At 41.0% G+C, this 22,348-nt stretch overlaps 2 protein-coding genes across 2 annotated transcripts in view; one reads left to right on the forward strand and one right to left on the reverse strand.

Annotated features, from left to right (window-relative positions):
• Positions 1-852: 852 nt before the first annotated feature.
• Positions 853-20,867, reverse strand: LOC128739164 (sialin). The gene is made up of 6 exons (XM_053834587.1): positions 20,561-20,867; positions 14,559-14,654; positions 3,150-4,069; positions 2,957-3,089; positions 2,514-2,755; positions 853-2,447 (listed from the first exon to the last, which is right to left on the reverse strand). The coding sequence occupies exons 2-6, from the start codon at positions 14,575-14,577 to the stop codon at positions 2,244-2,246; spliced, it is 1,518 nt and encodes a 505-aa protein (XP_053690562.1). The 5' UTR covers positions 14,578-14,654; positions 20,561-20,867; the 3' UTR covers positions 853-2,243.
• The window catches only part of LOC128739165 (adapter molecule Crk), a 29,243-nt gene continuing 21,545 nt past the window's right edge, over positions 14,651-22,348 (forward strand). Inside the window, exon 1 of the mRNA XM_053834590.1 lies at positions 14,651-14,669. The gene's annotated coding sequence lies outside the window, so the exon portion shown is untranslated. The remainder of the gene's footprint in view (positions 14,670-22,348) is intronic.

The raw sequence follows: 22,348 nt of genomic DNA on the forward strand, positions 1-22,348 counted from the left end.
AGCTAAAAAACTTTGGTGAAAATTGTGTCTCTCGTTTCGAAGTCCATTTCTGATCACCCTCTCAAGAGCGACGGTGAAAAGTATGCAGGATTAACCGTCACCTGGTATCAACCCTCGCCGCAGCTCCAAGGGGTTCGGGAGTGTCCCTGGATGCGCAAGAAAAAACACATCACTCGATCCAATGTAGCTCTGATCAGTCGCGTCAGTGTGTCCGCACGAACCGCGTTCGTGCATTATCTGCCATCCATAGCTGGTCTCGATCGACTGTATCGTATGCTGCTTTGATGTCAATAAACATGTGATGTGTAAGCACAGAGAACAGACTACCAGGTAATTGACAAAAAGTGTGTAAAAGGTTTTCATGTAATCTATGAGTAATCCTTCAATAGAGCACCCCTCGAGAAGTAAGTGGCAAACTAAATCTTGATGTCGCTGCCATCGCTGCTATGTAACTCCAGCACAAAGAAATATTGATAAAGGTACATGGATATTTTTTGATGCGTTTGGCAAACTATTTCTGGAGGGCGCTGCCGACAGATTTTACACACAAAAAATCGATTACTTTCTTCGAGCCTGTTAATCTATTCTCTGTGGTGTAAGCACGCGATATTCTCGACATTTCTGCAAGTTCGTGTTCGGATGGTAGCTGCGCGCGCTCCGCAAAACCCGTCTAATAATTCCCTACGAAACAGTCTGGTAACAGCCGCTTCCTTCTGCAACTTCCGCATTGAAATATTCAACAAAGAAATGCGATGGCTATTGTATATATCTTCAACGGCATGCAGGTATTTAATATCTGTGGTTAAAGCATTCGGATCCTTAGCAAATACGTTTATTTTTAATTTACCATTTATTTCGCAATTGAGTAGAGTTGGGAAATGTGTTGTATACGTTTCTACCTTTTCCGTAAGAGCACTAGTGTAAATAAAAATTTTACATCCCCTGAAACAACTATTGGCTATCGCTGGCTAGCTAGACGCTTGCGCGCTTCACTGATTTGTAGCATCTGTTGTGTTGTTTTGTCTTGGCAAGTGCATCATTTTTCGCTTTTTCAGATAATGAGCACTGATGATAAAGGAATAAAGAATCAAAAATTCATGTTATGATACTTTTTACGAAACGAATTGCACGTTTTGCCTAATTTGAAATCAATCAATCTACGAGAATAAATTATAAAAGATAACCAAAGGGACTATTTCTAGCTCCATTCGGTACAATTTTTAAAGTGATAACTAACATGATTTGATTGGTTCCATATTTTACTTTCCAAACGTATTTTAAATCCCATCTAGGTTATGTTTTGACTTTATTTCATCCAGCGCAGCTGGATTCTGAATAAAATCCAAATAAAATTTGCATCAACCAGTTTATGCTCATGAGAATACGTTTTCGAAATACGTTACCAATCTAGGGCACATGCAAAAATTATTTTTTTTTTGTCTTTTTTAACCTGAGTGTCAATGTACGTTATAGTCCTGATTTGGCACTGCATTGGATGGTTATCACTGGTAATGTTTTGTTTATTTTCTGTTTCAATGTTTTACGGGAGAAATGCTCAACCTGCCAAGCTATAAATTAAGTCCCATTTATCGCCGTACTATGGCTAGCATATGATCTTATAAACTCTTTTCACTCCTTTTCACTAAAACATGAAAGTCTAATCAGTACCAAGTGAAGCCGAAATGTGCATGCTACACTCAGGATTTAAAAAGCACTGATGGAATTCATCTGATTCGTCATTGCTTCGAATCAACAGACATATATAACAAATGTTAATTTAAAATACTAAGGCTTAGACTTGCTCTACGGTACGCATTCGAAGCGCAACACTTGAATAAATGCTTCAAGCAACTTCTAAGAAGAGCGTTCCTATTTTGTTGAAATCTATTTTGCTAAACATTCGTCCAAAGCTTACTACCTACTTGTAAAATCTCACCTAAAAATAGAACATTCAGTTTTTCGGCACCCGAGCCGATACATCATATTTGTGATTCTTGGGGGGGAAAATAAGTATCTAAGTGTCATCGCAAACTTCGTACACGACAGCTACGACTAAGTGTAAAGTCAGAGAATTAATTCTATACAGCTACCGTTCATTGTATACTAGGTTTCTACCTATTTCTTTAGGCACGATTCACTTAACCAGACACCACCAGCTGAATAAAGGCTGAACAAAATTGTCCGTATTTTGCCCTATCTCCAGTGCGGGCTGATTTGTTTGCTTGATGCATTTTAGTAACAATTTACGATGAGATTGGTTTGTTGTTTTGGTTTTGCTGATTAAGCGGTACACCTTCCTCGGCTTCATGATTGTCGGTAACGCCCCGCTCCGGCGGATTGTTCCAGGCTTGTAGCTCACCGGTGCCCATGACCACATAGGCGGACGATCCTACGATGTAGACAACCGCCAGAATCCAGAACACAATCTGCCACTGACCGTAGGATTTCTGTTCGAGAACGGAATAGGCATTTAGAATAGGACGCTGAAATCGTTTTGATTTGCATCAACTTACGTCTTCATAGGTCAGAACTCCAACCATATAGGCGGACACGAATCCACCGAACGAGGACAGGGTGTTTGCCATACCGAAAATGGTACCGGAGAAGTTGGGTGCAATATCGAGTCCATTGCCGAGATAACCGGCCGTAACAGCACCGTTCAGGAACAAAGCGAGCGTGAAAATGGCCACTGCCCAGCTGCGGTTTTCGCCCATGTACACCTGGATGATCATCAGGAAACCCGGCGTCATTACGGCTAGAATGTGGACAATGCGTTAATTTCGTTGTATAATTTTTCATAGCAGTAATCCTTACGAAAGAGAAAAGCAAAGGTTCGAGGAAAGGAAAAAATAGAGGTGTGAATAGTATCATCAAGGAAGAGCAAGACGTGAAAGGGACAACCGAACAAGAAGTTTAATCTAACGTGTTTTCCAAGGGGCTATACTAAAATACTTACCGAAAGCAGTGAAGATTTTACGGGCTGCAGTCGTTGAAAGGGCACCAGTTTTGCGCAAGTGATCAGCTAAATGGGACGACATGACAGCCATCACGTATTTACCCAAGTATGGCAACGAGGACAGAAGACCGTTCTGTAAAAATAGTGGCGATTAGTTCAGAACTATTGAACGTAAGGTCATTTAAATTAGTACCTCCTTAATGTTGAAGTTCAGAATTTGCTTCATGTACGTCGGTAGCTGGTTGACGACCGTGAAGAATCCGAACACAGAAGCACCATGAGTCAGGATGATAGCCCACACGGGAGGTGAGGTCAGAATGGATTTCCATGGCACATATGTCGGCTTCTTCGTTTTGCCTACAGCGCCGATTGCCGTTTCAATTTCGTTCCGTTCTTCTGCTGTGATGCGAGGATGTTGTGCTGGTGTTTCAAACACAACCAGGAACCAAATGATTGACCACAGCAAGCTGATTCCGCCGGTGAAATAGAACACGGATTGCCAACCAAGGGTCGCAATCAGGAAGCCACAGATGGGCATAGTGATGGCGGCGCCTAGCGAGGAAGCCATCATATTGGATATGAACTTTGACCGATCCATCGGAGGAATCCAGACGGCAGTTAGTGGATGGATGGCAGGCCAGGAGGCTCCCAAGAAGAAACCCAAAACAGCTCGCAATATTACAACAGCCATGTAATGAGTGTACGCGGCAATAGGAAGAAACAGAGTCAGTATACTAGCGAACAGCATACTGTATCCGAAAACGCGTCGTCCACCAATAACTTCAGCCAGGCGACCTCCAGGCAGCTCCGTTAGAATGTAGCCCCAGAAGAAGCTGCCCAGCATCATATTCTGCTGGTAGGCATCCCACTCGAACTTGTCCTCCTCGGCGATCACGCTCTGTTCCGTGGTAGTACTAGCACTGGCTAGTGCCGCCGCTGATGTTTCATTCCCGAAAGCCAGACCGTCGTCACCGAGTGTCCCGTTTGTGGTTAGGCTCTTCAGCGTTTTGCACATAACCACAATGGCGATGGTGAAGTTCACCCGCAGCGCGTAGTTCAACATGAACCCGAAGATGACCATAATATTCAGTACTTGGCGACATGTTAACCAACCTGTAAAAGAGAGAGACAGAAGAAGGCGTTTTACTAAAACGGTTTTAAAATTCCGAGCATGACCCCTGTGGAGGAATTTCGACACGTTCAAGGTTGGCACAGCGATATTTGATATCTTGCCGCATGCCTTAGCGTATCAAATGATGGTTGTTGGTGCCATATCTGACACAGCGTTCGTTACGGTCGCATGCATGGAACCCATTTCTCATCAATTAGCACCAATTACACTCCCACGGCTGAACGGGCGCGCGCTGACGCTCCCTAATGAATTCACACTTTCGTATTAATGGCCTGTAGGCCTGGCTTTAATTGCCCATCATCCATTGGGATGTGGAATCCATCGTGTCATTTCAGAACAATGATTACATAAACCGTTAAAGTTTGTTCGGTATTTGTTGGGATTTGCAAATACCACATATTTTATGAATTTCTATAAATTTCCTAAAAAATTTATGTAACTGAAGCATAGCTACGTAACCATCACGCATCGCAGTAGCCGTGATTATTTTTACTTTCTTCTCGCACCACATCATAACGACCAGCGTCGCAACGCTTCATTACGTCTAAAGCGTTACAAATGCACTCTGCGGTAACGTTATCACTCGCTGAGGAAAAAGCAATTTCTTATTTTTCTTCGCTAGAAATTTGTGAAAGAAAAAATATATGATTCCCTACTGGCCACTGATTAAAGGTCACAACTACAAATAACCTTAGTTCATTACGGACGGAGTTAAGTGCATACAGAATATGTAGTACACATCGTACCGGGCGGTCGAGGAAACGCGTGATATAAGTGATGCTGCAAATTACATATGCACGCGCGGACGGTCATCAACTTCACACCATATAGAGAGTGGTGAGTGGGCAAGGCAAGCAAAAGATTGTGTTTATTTGCTGCACAAAATTTACAGCGAGAGCTCTTTGTGATTCCCGACGCCTGATGATGATGATTACTTACTGAAAATAGCTGAAGCTGTCATTCGTATGGTGCTGAGAAAATGCATTTCAGCAAGGATGGCGAGTGAAAATGGATGACCTGTTATTAGTCCTAGTTATTACCAAGTAATTTTGACGTGACTTTCAAGGCATCACTAGGATAGGCAAGTTTTTTAGCCTATAAAAATTAAGCCACAGTTGTATTAGAGTAACCAGAAACACAAGTTGGATAAACGGCATTCGAAATTTTTAGTTCGAAACGTTCGCATTCTGGAATCACTCCACACTAGGAGGAAAGTCACTTGGAAAAGTCTTGTACGGAGAAGTACGCGTGCATGAGTGCTATATCGTTCGAAAGGCTGTTTTTTTTCAGAACTGTAAATACCTTACCAGATCATTGTACAACCTCCAGGCACGTTTTTTGGCCACTAGATTCTACTTCTGTGTCTTGTTTATTTGTTTACTGGTATGACGGTGCTTTGGCTGACAATTCATTTCTTGGCGGTATTATAATCCGGAAGCCATGATGGCATTGTCGTAATCGTTCAACCCCAACCGGACCAGTTCGTGGTTACCATCAAGCATAACTTATTTGAAACAAATATAATCGTGAAGAACTTTTGAGCACTAAATGTGGAAACATTTGAAAACAAACTGCTGTCAAAACATTCCACTAGGAACGCAACAGTGAAATACGTCCAGATATTGAATGACTCAAGCTTTAGAAATGCTGTTGATATCGTTCGTTCAAATCCTTAAAGTTTGATTGCAAATTCCTTTTCACAGTATTCCAAGTTAGTCAATTTTATATTTCAAAAAGTGGCACATTATTCTTGAATAATGTTTAGTAACCCATTTCCAACGAGGTCTGAAAACTAGAGCTTGCTATTTTAGGCCAAATTCACAACAAGTTAATTGAGTAAATTCAGGAAGCGCCATCGTCATAATTTGACGATATGGCCTTCGCAACATCTATTTTCACGAGTCTAATTAAATTCTCAAACTATTGTCTAAAAGTTTAATTGCCATTGTCATTAGCATGTACACTTTTTGTATCTCAAATTAATAGCATATTCTGATTCACACGATGGTTCTAACGAAAATCTGGCCATCAGTCTGGCTGCAGACATGTTGTTGTTTACAGCCATTTGCAGCTGAGAATATTCTCCAACTTTTTAGCGAAGTGCCAGTAATATTAAACCAACCGAAAAGCAGCGTTGGAAACAGATACACTCGGTCTATCCCAGATTTTGGCTAGTCGTAAAATGCGAAAAGTCGTGATAAAAACAATAACAAGGTGAGTGTTAATCACATCAAACATGTTAGTGATAATATAGTATTCTTTTCACACTTCAGGAAAACTGAAGGCGATACACCCGAATTTGTGTTATGTTTGGTCACTACCCAAGCTCTGCCACTTGGTAACAAAGCATTCAAAAATTGCCAAGGTCAGTAATTACCGCACAATACGCGACTATCCCCTAAAACATACATCACCCATAAGGCCCGTGTTGTCGTCGTGCCCCTCAGCAATAATAAATCAGCAAACGTCATGCTCCCAATCGTTTGTTTTGGCCGCACGATTCGAAATAATCCCAATTGAACTTCACTAAACGAAGACAAATTTCATGCTGGTCACCAGGAGTCAATTAGTGTTGAGTTCGAGTTAAACTCTGTCCTCTGCGCGTTCGCTGTCACGGCTGACCTCTGCCGGAGTCCGGCGGCGGGCGTTGCTGTTGCCGACCCCTCTTTCGTTGTTTATTGTACCTAGGCTGTAGTGTGGTCATGGTGACTGATCGTTCTCCACCCATACAGAACTTCACACTGATGCTAAAACGTATATTGAAGAACGTTCTGGAAATGTGGGTCAAACATTTCCACCGCATGGCTTGCTGCGTAGAGGGCTGCCCCGCATCATTGTGCTTATTTATAGTCGAACGGAGTGACACGAGAAACTGATTACGTCGTAGCTTGATAGCGTAACGCACCGCAGCTAATGGTGACGTTTTATGGCAGCGATCTTACGAGTGCGGGTGGATTTGTCAATTCTGATTTTAAATATTTCAAAGTAAAATTGAATAATTGAAGTTGAATAATTAGAAATGTTTACTCTGGTTCGTTGCAAATTAAAATACATTAAAATTGAATCGGGCTGATATAATGCTTTGATCTGAAACTTTAAGATTCGACCAGGATTCGTCGAAAGTTATTGAAGTCAGCTGATTACAACCGCCTCGTGGATCGCCTTAATGGCAGGGGCTCGCCAGCGGATTTTATCTATCGGGATTAGTGGGTCGACCTTTGACAAATGATACCTCCTATCGCGCTCCCAACCAGTAAGATGATTCATGTGGAGCCGTGTGATAAGCGCAGCTGCGAAACAATAATGGCTGCTGGTTGCCAACGGTCGGTTGGTCGGTCGGTCGATGCTAGCGGCAGTCGAAATATGTAGAATTTTGTTTGAACAAACTCGTGCACAAGGTTATCTGGTGATGAAGTAAGTGCAGTACGCTGGTTCGAACAAATCCCAATTAGGAAAAATCAGCTGTTCAGATTTGTGTTCGGGTGAATGCACTTTACTCAAGCAGGACAAGAACAGTTCGACAACATGGTGCGGCTGTACACTCATGAAGGTCGGAAATTTTTTCATCGATAAGCGATAATCATCATTAAATGACTTTTCAAAGTTTCAAGGCAAAATGTGTTGCAGCAATGTATTTCAGAACAGATTATTGAACTACAAACGCCATTTTCAAATTAAAGGTGGGGGGTAATTGTTTCACATTTTACGTAAAACTCCTACAATATGGATTTTTTTCAGAGTGAAGGAAGTTATCAATCAAGTCAAAAATCGTTATTTGATGTCATTTTTAAATCTAAGACGCCAGATGGTAGTTACAGTCATTCAGGATTGTCATGTAATATGCTGAACAATGAGGCGCCATTTACGATTTGGAAATTATCATTTGATACTAATCACTTCTTCAGCATTAAAATTATAATTGCAATGGTCCAGTAACAGCTTCCGAAACAATTACTGTGCTTGGTTCTCCGTTACAACTGTAGTAACTGTAACTTCAAGTAAACAGGCTCAGTAGATTTCATTGCCTGTATCTCATGTGACCGCACGCTGGCGCTGATGATGAACGTCATTTCAAAACACCAACAATACGAAACGTTTGTAATTTATTGCGAGTTAGATTCAATTGAGCCGTCTTCTTGGCAATCACATCAATCCGATGGAAAAAAATAAACAACAATTAAACTCGTTGCAGTAGCAATCAACAACGAGAGGGTACGGTCGTTAATATGTTTGTTTTGATAAACAACTTGCAAGTATGCTACCAAAACTTTCCAACAAAATTAAGATTCGGACCTCAAAAGTACAGTGGTGCGCCCCCCGCTTGCTACAATCCTGTGCCCGATTAGACAGCGGCTTGTTTTTCTACTCCATCATCGCCATAGAAACCTGTGCTAATCTCCTCCGTCGACATCGATGCGACATCCGTCTTGAATAAATCGAACTTTGTACGATTCCCTTCGTCCCTCTACGCCAGCCACATCCATTTAAAATGGAATCTCTTAGAAAAAACTGACAGACGGCCGGTACTTTACACGTTAATAATCTTCAATAATAGAGGCAATCCGTTCAATACGTCACCACTCAGCACAGACCAGCCCCCAGTATGGTCGACCCTGCTGACAAACATCCAGCGACCAGCGCGTTATAAACAATTTCCGCGAATGGAATTTGACCTTTCAAGCAAAACAATCGGTTTGTTGTACGTCTGCCAATAGCAAAAACAATGCAAGATTAGTTAGTCCAAACGATTTAAAAATATTTCAATTATCTGATATCATCGGGTTAAATTTTCAACCGACAAGCACCAGTGAACTTTGAAATGGGGTTAGATTCCGTTCATCCGTTTCTAAAAATATTGTTACATAAAACGTCAAAAACCTCTGCTGCGTTCATACCTAATCAAAAAAAAAACAACATTTTTTTGTTGAAGGAAAGTTTCCGCTTCGTGGTAACTTGTTTTACTTTTCGAGACTGATTTCATTGTGTGTCGGATAGACCTCACTGATTTACGCGCATTAATGTCACGTTGTTATCGCTGAATTCGAGCACGCTTTGGCCTCTCGAATTCGCTTTACCTGATCCTAGTAAGTGGTTACTGTTATTGCTATTGTAGTAAATAATTTATTGTTGCTAAGAAGAGTAGTCCGAAGCGGATTGATAACGGATTATCATCGCTAGAAAGTCGTAAAAATTAGTCTAGTCTAGCTGTTGATCTGCTTTTTCGACTGAAACTGACTTTTTCAGTTTCAAATCATAAGGATTTAAACAAGATTAACCACACTTGTAAAATAACAATCGAACGATGTATAGGTTACCGGAAGGTTCGCCATTCACATCCACATCCGAGAGTGATTTCGTAGTACTAGAGTGTAATTATTACCCCTTCCCCAGCACTTAAACTAAGCAAACTTAGCAAACAAATACATTCCACAAAGATTACACTGTGACCGGTTGAACCTCAGGGCCACATTATGCGCACGGTTTTGAACCATGTTCAACGTGATTGACGTTTTGTTGGTTCCGCCGTTCTCGTACACCACACTAAAGTACGTACCGTACGTCTTTACCATCCTTCTCTAACCCCTCTCTCACTATCCATCCATCTCTATCCATTACAATCGGCTCAGGTTTAGCTATCTTTTGGTACAATCAGTCTGCACGAAATCGACCGTAATTCTGTGACGTACAAGCTGTTAACTGCGTGCGAACGAAACAACCGGTCGATGAAATTGCATTTTCGGCCAGAACACCATCAGCTTTATCGTTGGGTTTTAATTTCGACAACCGAGTGGTGAACACCAGCACAGCATGGCTCGGCTGGTGGGCCGGTCTCACTGACGCACGATGGAAAAACTTCGAGTTTGCTTTTAGGTATTAATAAACGCGTCTTTTTTGTTTTTGTTGTCGCCACAATTGACGGAAAGAGTTTGAAGGTAACTTATTTTCGACAGTGTTTCATTCATTTTTACGAAAGCATGACGTCGAAAAATTCCCAAAATATGACCGAAATGGTTTGGTTTCAACGTTTCAACGAAAGCGAAAACGTTGTGCATTTAGACTATTATTTACAGAAATGTTTGTTGAATGATGTGCAGCATCTTAGCCTTGCATTGCGTGAGACAGAAATTTTGCCCGTCTTTCGGTGTAATTGATGGCTTTGAACATCCCAATTTTGCTCAACAGTTGCAGAACGAACTTTGTTGTTTTTTGTTGCGACTTTGCTTTCTCCAGAAAGTTCCAGATTAGATCGAATGACTTTGCTGAAGACAGCATCCCAAGTAACAATTTGGGGTTTATTACATTCTTATGATGGCATTTAAGACCAAAATTGGTCTTAGAGACCACCATAAGAGTACAATAAAACTCACATTGTTGCTTGAGATACAACCATTGGCGTAGCCAGGAAATTTCCCTGGAGGGGGCCTAGGGGGCGCAAAATCGTTACGATTCCTGTTACACGGGCTGTCACCGATAGCACAGGGTTTTAAAGGAATTATCAGGCGGACTTCATGGGGCTCGCGCAACTACGACATGCTCTCGCATCACATCTTTATTGATTTCAAAGCTGCATACGACACAGTCGATCGAGACCAGCTATGGCAGATAATGCACGAACATGGTTCTCCGCATAAACTGACGCAACTGATCAGAGCTACCTTGTATCGAGTGATGTGTTTCGTAATATCTCGGGGATACTTTCGAGTCCCTTTGAGACAAGGTGACGGCTTATCTTGCATGGTATTCAACATTACTCCTGAGGGGGTATTCCAACAAAAGCGGAGTCTAGGAGGATTGGGCTAAATATAAATCGTGTATTTAGGATCGCTGGTAACCGCGGACAACTGCAGTAGTAAGGAGTCAAACGCTATTATTAAAAAGCATACACCGCCATACGACGAACAGTAGTTCCTCATGGACTTGAAGCCGTGACATTACTCACGGAGAACATACGCGCCTTTGTCGTGTACGAGCGGAAGGTACTGCCGGACAAGTCGTCAGGATGCCGGACGACAGTGTGACGAAAACAATTCTCCTCAACAACTGCACCGGTACCAGGAACAGGGGCGCTCAACATACAAGAGAGCTCGACCAAGTTGAAAGTGAGTTACAACTTCTGAGACGACTAGGAAATTACCGACGAGTGGTCCAAGATCGAGTTGAACGGAGACGACTGCTTGAAGCAGGATAAACCGGGGTGGCTACTAGGCTACTGACGACGCAGACGACAACTACGCGTTTGCGATGCCTAGTGAATACAAAAATACATCTACGCAGTGGGAATTGTCCTGAATTTTTGTCCGGATTTTAAATTTTAATTGGCGAAAATTTCTGGAAGGCTCCTGTTCCCCCAGGTACCCCCTCTAGCTATGCCAATGTGTTACAACCTTCCACGTTTATAACATTGCATGAATTTAGTGCTGGAAAGTTAATCCAAAACATCCTAGAAAGTAACCAGGCAGCTTCCCTCAAGGTACGACGAAAGTCTAACAAGTCAGTTGTCGCATGCTTGGATCTCGACTAGGAGAGGTTATACGAGACACTAGTATCGAAGCACTAATATTCGTAATGACTCAGACAGTAGTATAAAGATTTACTCGAAAATCTGTCCAATTTTCGTCTGTGGAGTTTTTGGGGCCCTTCCTTAGTGTGTCGTATATTGTCAGTTCGCACGTTTTAAGTCGTTGGCTGGCGGTCAGATCGAAGAAGTCGGAATCTACGAAGTACATAGTTGTAGAACATGCTTTGACCTGCGGATTTGCTGCTATCCGGAATCTGCGGAATTGCTGTTATGTAACAATCGCATTTTCTGCTCATATCTTGTACCCAGACATTAACCTAGAAACTAGAACTAAAGTAGACTTTTTCTAAAAGATTTATTTGGCACAGCTCCTGGGAAAAGGGAATAGCGCGCAATCGATTGCGAAAAAAATATTCGTTTGAAATCAAATTTATTAGGTTTGGTTTGGGTTTTTACATGACCGTGCAGGTTCAAGCGTGGTTCTACTTTTACCGCTGCACGGATTGATTGATAGAATTTCTTTTGCTCCGCACTGTATATTGGCTTAGAAAATATGCCGAGAATAGTAGACGAGTTAACCTCAAAATTTTGAATTGGTATAGGGATTTTCTTGCCTGTGGTAAAGGAAAAACAATATAATCAGAGCTAAGTTTGATAAAGATAAAGAACCATACGGCAAAACGTGTGTCACTCGGATGAACAAATAACAAAAATTATTGCATCAGCCTTTTTTGCGAGATACACATGATGCGGTTAAACTTGAGCTTAAGCTTAAACCGGAATTTAAATGTTCGTTTCAAAGCACAGGTGCAGTATGCAATACAGTGACAAGACTGGAACATGATGGGCTTTCATTTAGGTTATAGAAATGGAATGTAGAGCAAAATCGTCCGAATGACAGTAAAATGAAACCAATTTCACGTCAAAAACAAGCAAAACAGGTCTTTTCTCACGAATTTTGTCATTCAACTGATCCAAGAGGTTGCAATAATATTCATAGTTAATTGCTTTTCCTTTCTCACGAAGATGACAAAATCTTTATTCGAATACCGAAAAAAGTAGAGAAGTCTGTGCCACAGAACAGAAACTCTCAAGACTGAACTACGTATGTTAATACAGTTTCTTGCTTTAATATTATTACTGTTTACGGATGGATTGGATTTCGTATAAAGATATCAAGTTTGAGCATTATTAAGTCGAATTGTGTGCTGACTTTCATCAATTATGTTTTGAGCTAAAAGGATCTTGCTGCAAGGTGTACCTACAAGTGCTACAAAATTTCTAAAACGCGATATCGTCATCAATCACCAGAAAAAGTGTGATTGTGGCCTGAAGTCTTAGTGTAACTACAAAGAAACAAATAAAACTAATATACATGGCATGGGTAGTTAGGAAATTTAAACTTGTTTTCTTGTGTCAAATTCATAGTAATGTTTTAGAGCATTAATTACAATACAGTAAATTAAAAATTTGTGTGACAAACATTTGCCAAACGTCAAGCTTTGTCAAATTGAACCTACATTCGTAGTCCTACGTGGGCCCTTCGTTCGTGCCCCTGGGCACAGACCTTCATACTTTCTTAATCTGGAATGTATCTAATACTCATAAGCAAAGCAAAGCAAAACCTAGGTGCCACATTCCGTTATCGAAACTTGACCTTCTGTTTTTATACGACAGACTTCGCAGTTAGCTGTTATAGAGTGCAGGACAATTGCAGGGCCAGTTGCTACGATCCTATTGACTCGAACAGCCTTTTCCAGTCGGGATTCGAACACACGACGACTGGCTTATTAGGCCAGCATCATACCTCGAGGCCAACTGGGAGGATCTAGTACCCATACAAGAAGAAAAGACAACATTTTCTTACAAGACATCAGTTATTAGCGTTATTATCGTTCAAAATCTTTCTTATTTTCGTGACGATCGCGTTTTTAGATGTTTTGGAATAACACGCTTCCTTGCCGTAAGACGTGGTACTACGTCACCACCGTCAATACTGATACTACAACATTTTTTGCTAACTGTTTTGACTGCAGCTGTTTCGGAATTAAAAAGAAAACTGTAGTGTACTGTAAACGGCTGTGCTAGGGGTTTCAAGTTAAAGATCCAGCTAGATCTAAATTCAAAAGTATTATGTTGTTGGAACTCATGTTTTTCGTGTTTATGATAATCGACGACTCAAAATTAGGACAAATTTAGGCATCATTATACTCCAGTCACGCTTGTTTTAAGCCGCAAGTTCGTTGGCTGCAACTCACAGCATTCACCATTAACGACTCGCAGAGGTACAAAGAGCTGTACTATGTTGTAACAGAAAACACTTTTCCCTCCCTGCTTTACAAGTATGTCCACCGTTAGTCAGATGACACCAGCTTGTGCGATAAAACCTACCATAACTAGGTCGGTATTTCATTAGACCAGATGACTGTTTTCAAAACTTTCTTTCTCGGAAAAGCGGCAACAACCTGAATTGAAACACTCCACAATGCGATTTCTATATGACACTCGGAAGGTAATAATGAGGTTAACAATCGCATAGGTTATTGCACGTTTGTGTACAAGTTTTATTACCATCACATAAACTCGTTTGCTGTCGGCTAGATTTGTCTATATTATATAGCCACCAACGATTGTTCTGGCGATTCGGCACTTATGACTGTGCTACTCCCACGATACTGCCATCAGTACCGGCCGGCTCGGCTGACGTGGTAATCCAATCGATAAACAAAGACGACCGCCAGTCATTCAGTCAATGTCACCAGTCAGTGCAATGCAATCCATCAAAGGTGTTCACTAAATGAGGATGGTCGCTCTGCATCTCTTCATCGTTTGATTTGATGTGTAAAATGGTATCTTCTATCTTGATGCTGTTTTGTAATCTGATTAATTTTTTGCTGGTCCACATTTTTACCTAGAGATAAGTGACGTAAATAATGAAATTGTCTGCCTACCTTTATCGCCTGTAGTCATTCTCTAAACGACAAATACACCTTCTGTTTACTGCTCCACCGCCTGGTATGCGCTGCTGCTGAACTGAAGTTTCACACCTGGAACGTACACAGGTAAGAAAATCGATTAGCATAATAATGGATACTTCTATGGTTCGACACCCGGTAGCAATTCACTAGCCACATTCATACCAACAAATTTTTTGGTCGAAAATCAGAACCATTCCCGTAGACAACGCCGTGACACAGCACAACGGAGCTGTGCGCCAGCGATTTACGACGAGCGGCTCACAGTATATTGAAGGTATACATGTATGTAGTACTAAATCATGAACCACTTCGAACCAGATATTTGTCTCGTGGGACGTGCGGATGCATCCCCACCCGGGCAAGCTGGCTCGTGCAACCAACGCCGACATCGTGCCATTACTGTAGCAAGGGGGGAAACAGTTCGCTGATCTCTCCCAACAGGTTTTAGGTTCAGAAAAACACAAACCCGGAACGGAACGCATAAACAATTTTTTTCCACAGTATATCCGCCTACTTCCCTTACATATAAAGTGTTGATTCGAACTGAGAACCTCCATAAAGCAATCTACGCTATAAAACACATTTCAATGACAACGAAATACTAAAACGTGCAACGCAAACATGTCATTTGCCCAAAAATAAACACGTGCTAGAGCCAAATTGGTGTGTACTGATGCGAACTGTACTCGAGAGACAAGTATTTTTCCAGCTTTTTTTGTCCTCTCACAAATTGCGTGTTATTGTTGACATTCCAATCCAATTTGTGTTCCCTCTGATTGGTTCCACTAGGTAGAACGTTCGTCAAGAATACCAAAAAAATTCGAATTCATCGGGAGTTTGATACTTTCGTTAAACACTCCCTGCTTTCTATCAACAGCGACAGTGTCCCATCTCACGTGCGTCGCATTCCAAGCCACAAGCAACAGGTTGCCACTGCGGTGGTTCCCTCTTCCTAACCCCAACCTTTACCACCCGAACCACTGCAGCCCTCCTCAGACTATCCCTCGAACTGAACCACTGCGGTGTGGAATAACCTTGCACTAAAGTTGTTTTATCTTCACATAATTAAGCCACTCCGTGCGTCGGAGACTATTATCGAACGAAAAACGCGACTTCTCCGTGTTCTGTTCACGGGATAACAGCCGACGAGACCGGCACCACGCCCATCGCGCCGCGGCCGGCGGCGGGGTGATTAAACCTGATTTATTGTCCTGCGGGGTTATTTTTAGACTTCGTTCGACCAGTTAAAAGACTTCGGTGTACGGTAGGTAGAGAAGGAATTCGCTTACCAAGTAGGTAGCCGTCCTCGGATCGCATAGATCCACCGACAGACATCGGGTCGGGCGACCAGGGTTACATGCTCGGTCGGTATTGAGCAATGATGAAAGCACACTGTTATGGAGCGGCAGAGGGCTTTAAATTGAGCTTCATCCTGCGTTTGCTGTGGGCCTGAATTGAAGTTTACCTAAACAAGTGAAATCTTGTATCTTTTTCTTAGTAAAGTTGAACCAATTCCACCAAAACTCAGTTCCAGTGTGCAACCAACTTGAGTTCCCCGCAAAATAATAACCTTCACATTTAAACGTTGTATGAGGAGCTTTTAGTTTTTTTTTGCCGCGTCATGGGGTTTCTCGGAAGCACGAATTCTTCTTTCTATCTTCGCTTAGTGCCGGCCGGATTCGACCAGACTACCGAGCCAAAAAGCAGCCGAAAGCTGTGCTTACTTTCAACAATCCACCGTCATGTGACCAACCAAGTGGAGGCGGCGAGCCTAAGGCGAACCAGTCGTTTTTGAGCGAAAGGTCATAAAACTGGAAGATAAATCCCCGTACAACTGAACGCATCCGATCGTCATCCTAAAGTCAGAAGAAATTTTTGCATCTACGCAGCAGTTCCAGTCACGAGACATGGCGCCGTGACGGAGCGTGCCGTGTGTACACCCAAAAGCAGGTCGAAACGTGCGAATAAATTATGAATTATTCATACGTTGCTTGGCAGACCGGCTTTGGAATAGGATAGCAGGCGGTGAAATTTTATGCGTGGTCTGATGGTGAATCATGCTCCGTTGGCAGCCGGTGACCGAAAAAAAAGCTGTTTCTGCGTCGTCGCTAGGATACTGTTGCACGGTACAGTCACAAGCGGTAGTCAAAGCATGTGATTAAGTCGTAATAGCTTCTAGTGTTTTGATGTTGGGTTTCCAATTTCGTTCGTCATTCTGTTATGAAAAGTGTCAGCTATTGGGGAATTCCCATCTGAAATTCTGTAATCCAATTGTATTTAACATAGATTGTGACTATAGACCAAGACATTCCACGAACTTTCCACTTCAGTGATGGCCACATTGATAATGCGATATAAACAAAGCTAGCCCGGTACTGTCCGACCTTAGGAACGCCCGGAAGCTAACCAAATAGATTTACGATTGAATGTATTGTTGATTCATTGCTTTGAAACCTTAGCTCTGCTTGCGTAGGCAATCTCCAGCTCATGAATAATCATAAAAGCATAATGATGCATATTTGTTGTATAAAATAAATTTGTACAGAATGATTAGATTATGGTACAACATCATTTACCATCCCTCAGCATCCCTTGCATTCTAAGTTGACATTTCTTTGTTTCCATTCAAGACATGTGTGTGATTGGTAATGACACCCTACCTTGCCATAAAGACGTAGTCCTACGTCAAAATATGGCGCAGCCCATGGTGCAGTACAGAATGTTTTTTGAAGTATCAATCCCTCAGGTCAGGTGTTGTTGTTGGTCCAGAAAGAGGACCAACGCGGAAATGTACTGTAAGAACAGGCACAGATGCTAAGATAATCCGTGAAACCAACAAAGAACGGCCAGACCCACAAGAGGGAACGAATAATAAGTGGCAAGAAATCACATAAATAAGCCAATGGAATTTTGCGAACACGTGGTCTGCCTCGATGAAACCTGGTCCGAACGGATAGACAAAAAAAACGACGCCAAAGAAACCCAACCATGATATATGGTAAAGAGAATATTATGATTTAGGGCTGTTTTTTGTCTGAAATTTTTGGAGCGTCTAAGTGGAATACGAAACCTGAAATTAAATTAAAAAGAAAACTTTCCAATTAAGTTCTACTATGTATATTTATTTTTAACAGATACGTATTTCGCCTACGACTTGCAGGCTTCAAATATACATAGTAGAATTTAATTGGAAAGTTTTCTTTTTAATTTCAAGCTTTTTTTTTGTAATTTACCGTAGAGAATTTGTCTAAAATCTGTGTAAATAATGACTGTAGATATAGGTTTATCGATAAACTCTGCAAAAATTTGAAATCATTGATTAAAATGAAATTGTAAGATAACTATTTGAACATAACACATTTTCGCAGGAAAAATCAACCACGCGTCAACGCGACAAATCGTGAGAATTTGTCAGCTGTAGCATATCGCCTGTCAGCGAATGATGCATTTGCGCTAGTGCAATTCGATTTTGCATGCAAGTTTGCATGAAGAGGCCGTATTATAATCATTTCCAGCAAACTGTCTACGGGCCGGGTGTACGTTGCTGCATATGAGGTTGAATGCTCCTCATGTCCGCTATCGCCTTGATCAATTCATTAAAATGCAATCAACAGTCAGAACTAATTTGTATAACGAATGAGTGTTTTTTCGACTTGACATATTCTTGGTAAGTAAACTACGAGGCTGTTACACCATTAGCATCATCAGGCAGATTAAAAAAAACTACTGAATTCAATATAAACAGAAGAATGAAAAAAAAACATAGTAAATATAGAAGGCAAAAAAGGTTATCGGGTGAGGTTACTTTTTGTCAAAAGGTGATTGAGAAGAAAGTAACTTCGAAAAATAAAAGCTTTCAATCGATCTGCCATTAAGAAAAGAAGTTACTTACCAGTTTCTTTTTACTTTTGGTGTCTTTTGTAAAATAAAAAATCTAAAGAGCCCAAGGTGTCGGAACAATTGGAGTCTAGCGGATATGAAAGTTTCGTTTTCGAATGATTCATAACTGTTTCATTGATTATGATTGACGTGATCTTATCTTAATTTAAGTACTATTATCGATTTGTCAAACAATGGTGCCAATTTCACAAGGAGCAAGATTTAAACCCTAACACTGACGCATGAACTCTCGAGTCATATATTTTGACTCGCTTCAATATATTTTGACGTTCAAGGTAACATAAGACGAATTAGTCTCGACAAGCAAGGCTGTAGACTGTAGAGTTTCCGGAATTAGTCTTCATGATGTGACCGTCTTTGAGGTAATACACAGTAAACTATAGGTCTCCTCGTAGGCAAATAGGTCTTCTTGACGGTAAATTTTAAGGTAGTACTGATGTGTACCCTCTTTACCGGCATTATTCAACATAATCATCATTCTTGTAAATCAGACAAACAACTTCTTCCGTAGACAGTCTCTGTCAGAGGCTTTATCAGTTCTCAGAAACATTTTTCTTGAAGCTTTCCTGGAAATTGAGAACTCTCTCAGTTATTTTTCTACCGTCGTTTTGAAGAAAATGTTCAACTGGTAAATTGGAGAAAGTTCTTTACATCATTTTTTATAGTAACTTTGCCTAATTTGGCATTCGCCCCTGATTTATATCATTGATAGTGGCAATCATCATCGACTTTCATCAAACCTCTCCTTAGTTTTCTGATGTGAGTTATCTTTCATAAAATTACTTATGTTTGATGCATACATAAAATTCTTTTTCTTCCTTTTTCGGAAAATTACCTTTTGCATTGACCTTTGTTTTGAAACACTGTATCTACACTTCAATTTTTTTTCAAATTTTTACGTTTCGAGGTTTTCCATCAATTAGGTATTATTGTTTAAGTTCTCAAGTATCGCAGATATTGAATTTATTTAGAATCAAAACCCCTTTTCCAAAGGCCGAATCGAAGGCTAATTTTGTACTTTATTTTTGCTCAATTTTTTGAGAGTTTGCCTCCTAAAACTATTATTCAAATAAAAACAATTTCTGAAGATGTTTTTTTGATGTAACAAATATTTTTAACGTTTTTTTCCTTTTTAAACTCAAAAAATCAGTTTTTCGCCACCTTGATTGACAGTTTCAAAAATTTCCAGACGGTAAAACCGTCATATTCCAGCTACGCTAAGTATAGTAAGGTCATGGTTGCGGTCGTCACATTCCTTTCTGAACGAAGCAAAAATGCGCTAATAACAACAGCAACAGCAACACAAAAAGGAGGCTCGTCCATGGCTCTATAATATCGCCGTTGAACCGGCCAGCCGGCATTGCGCGGGAACAACGATGAATGAGAGCGGCGAGGAGAAGGAAAAAAAGCATCACGCGGATTATGTAGGTACACGAAAGGAAAGGTCGAGAAACCGGTGCAATATGAGACCGGCAATTATTGTTATTATTGCCGGCAGCGCCGTGTTCACCGGTCTGGATTTTAAAATTATGCAATTCACCACACTGGTTCACCACTGGCTCTCGACCGATAAACGCAACCTTCTGCAAATCCACGGCATGGCATGCATGGATTATGGCGCGATTTTTGCCGATACGGTGTCTGTCGCATATAAAAAGCAGATACGTTAAACGTAAGCACGTGTTTGTGTAATTCAATATTTTCGCAGGGGAGTGCGTTCACAGTTTCCAAATTATAAATAACCTCCTGTTCAGTACACATTTCACGCTCCATTGCTGATAAATTTCGACACAAAGCTATTAAGGAAAATCTCTAAACGCACGCAGAATCAAAATGACTGCTCTGTGTGCCAAGCGTCGCGACCAACGCAAATTGTTTACATGAAATAAGTGCTTCGAAAACCACCAGCATATTAACATTTCTATAAATATTCAAACACCCATACTCGTGAAACAAAAGTGCAAAAGTTCTCTACGATGTACACAAAAAAAGTGAATCCAACGAGCGACATGAGTCTCGTGCAATTGCTACCGGTTTTGGACAGAAACGATGATTAAAAACTGAAATAAACCCACTTTTTTGCTCTTCTGCGCGCTTTCTGGTTTCCGGCCAATTAATCACTGCTTTGCTAAAGATACAAAACTGGACTCCGGCAGAGTGCAGCGTACAACAAAGAACGGTGAACTGTACACGGCCTCGAACGATGGACAACACTTTTCACTTTTTTTTTTCTTCAATGCTCACCACTTATTTTCCACTTGAAACTATACCTCTTGAATTTTCTCGGTTTCACGTCCTGTCGAGACGAATGCGAGCAGCAAACTAAACCGACGGTTTCGATCAATCGGCAACAACACTAGGCAAGCAAGACAGCCAGTCAGTAGGGGCGCTGCTCGCAGATGAACCACCCAACGCCACGCAAACCAGAGTGTATACGTACCACAAACCAAGCGCGGTCGCGGAACCAAAGCTGATCGCTACCGCCTGACCTGATACAGACGTCGTTGTCGTCGTCGCACTTCGCACATGCAAACCGAACGGAAAGCGTGATAGTATTCATACGACGTTTGCTTTTGGTTGCTTTTTTCATTCTTTACTGCCGCCGTTCGTTCGTTTGTATTCTTTTGAGGTTTTATACCTATTATCAATCGGATTGCGGATCCTCCTGGCATGGCACGGCTGTATCATTCATTCATTCCGTTCGGTTCACGTGTCCGGCTGCGCCATTCATTCGTGCGCCCATGAGTGTTGGTGTAAAGTAAATTTCATTCTACATTCAACCGACGCGACGCCTTTCCGTTGTACAGCAACGGCGAGAAAACATTCCAACGTTCTTACAACAGTTATTCAGCAGACGTCGGAATTTCAAGCTTATTTTCATAGGGAAAGAGTGGCTCCTCAAGAAAGCACGATTTGTTATCAACTTTAAATATGTACTGATAGGAAGCTTATGTTCTCACTAAATGTTTTGTAGAATATGTAATAATTCTGCGATACTTTAAATTTTACTACCTGTATCAATTTTTTGCTATAATTTTGGCACCAACCATTAGTTTTGGTCAGAGTAGATTGAAGTTTGGCGAAAAAAGACAGATTTGATAAGTTAGAATTGAATTAAGTAAAGTCAAAAATACTCTCTGTGAGCATTATTTTTTATATTAAGGGGGACCCTTCTCCGGAAAGTCGGAAAAACAGAATTTTATTTTTTTTTTGCATTTTCGAGATGCTTCTACCTTCAGAAATGTCATGCCAAAAGCGTTTTTTTATACAGTAATGACCCGATTTTGTCACCCCCATGATGAATTTAGGGGTGACAAAAACGGGACAGTGACAAAATCGGGTATTTTTTCAATTTTTATTTTTTTGCTGATAAACGAACTACATATATTTCTTTCTGATCACTTTTAGGACATTTCGCACTTCCATCTACCTCTCTGTGGACATTTGTCACCTGTTCACAGCAGTCCCACAGGTATGAAAACACGCGTTTTTTAATTGCGCCGAAATGGTTGATTATACTGGTTAACTATGTTCATAGAAATTTCATAGCGTGAAAAGCTCTTTCTTATGGTATGAACCATTCTTTGATTAATCCTCCTAAAAGTAAGATAGAAAATTTATTTTTCAAGAAGTAAGAGATAGAGCAAAACAATGTTCTACAAAATTTTTGAGAAAATTATTATAAAGAACTTTGCCAAAGAAAGTGAACTTCTAGCTATTATAGTTGTGGAGATAAGAAACAACTTTTGTGAATACTCCACGATAATCAACACAGCTCTTTTCACAGTGTCTTAACACATTTGACATGTTTCAAAATGATTTTCAAACTAAGCTTTTGATAAATCAAAAGCGTGACAAAATCG

Source organism: Sabethes cyaneus, chromosome 3 (genome assembly GCF_943734655.1).
Source record: "Sabethes cyaneus chromosome 3, idSabCyanKW18_F2, whole genome shotgun sequence".
Lineage (NCBI taxonomy): Eukaryota > Metazoa > Arthropoda > Insecta > Diptera > Culicidae > Sabethes > Sabethes cyaneus.

Bases quoted from the DNA above. Each gene is read 5' to 3' on its own strand.
- LOC128739164 (XM_053834587.1), bottom strand. The intron at 2,756-2,956 runs GTAAGTATTTTA...TCCACATTCTAG, and splicing joins TAAAATCTTCACTGCTTTCG to CCGTAATGACGCCGGGTTTC. The intron at 2,448-2,513 runs GTAAGTTGATGC...GTTCTCGAACAG, and splicing joins GAGTTCTGACCTATGAAGAC to AAATCCTACGGTCAGTGGCA.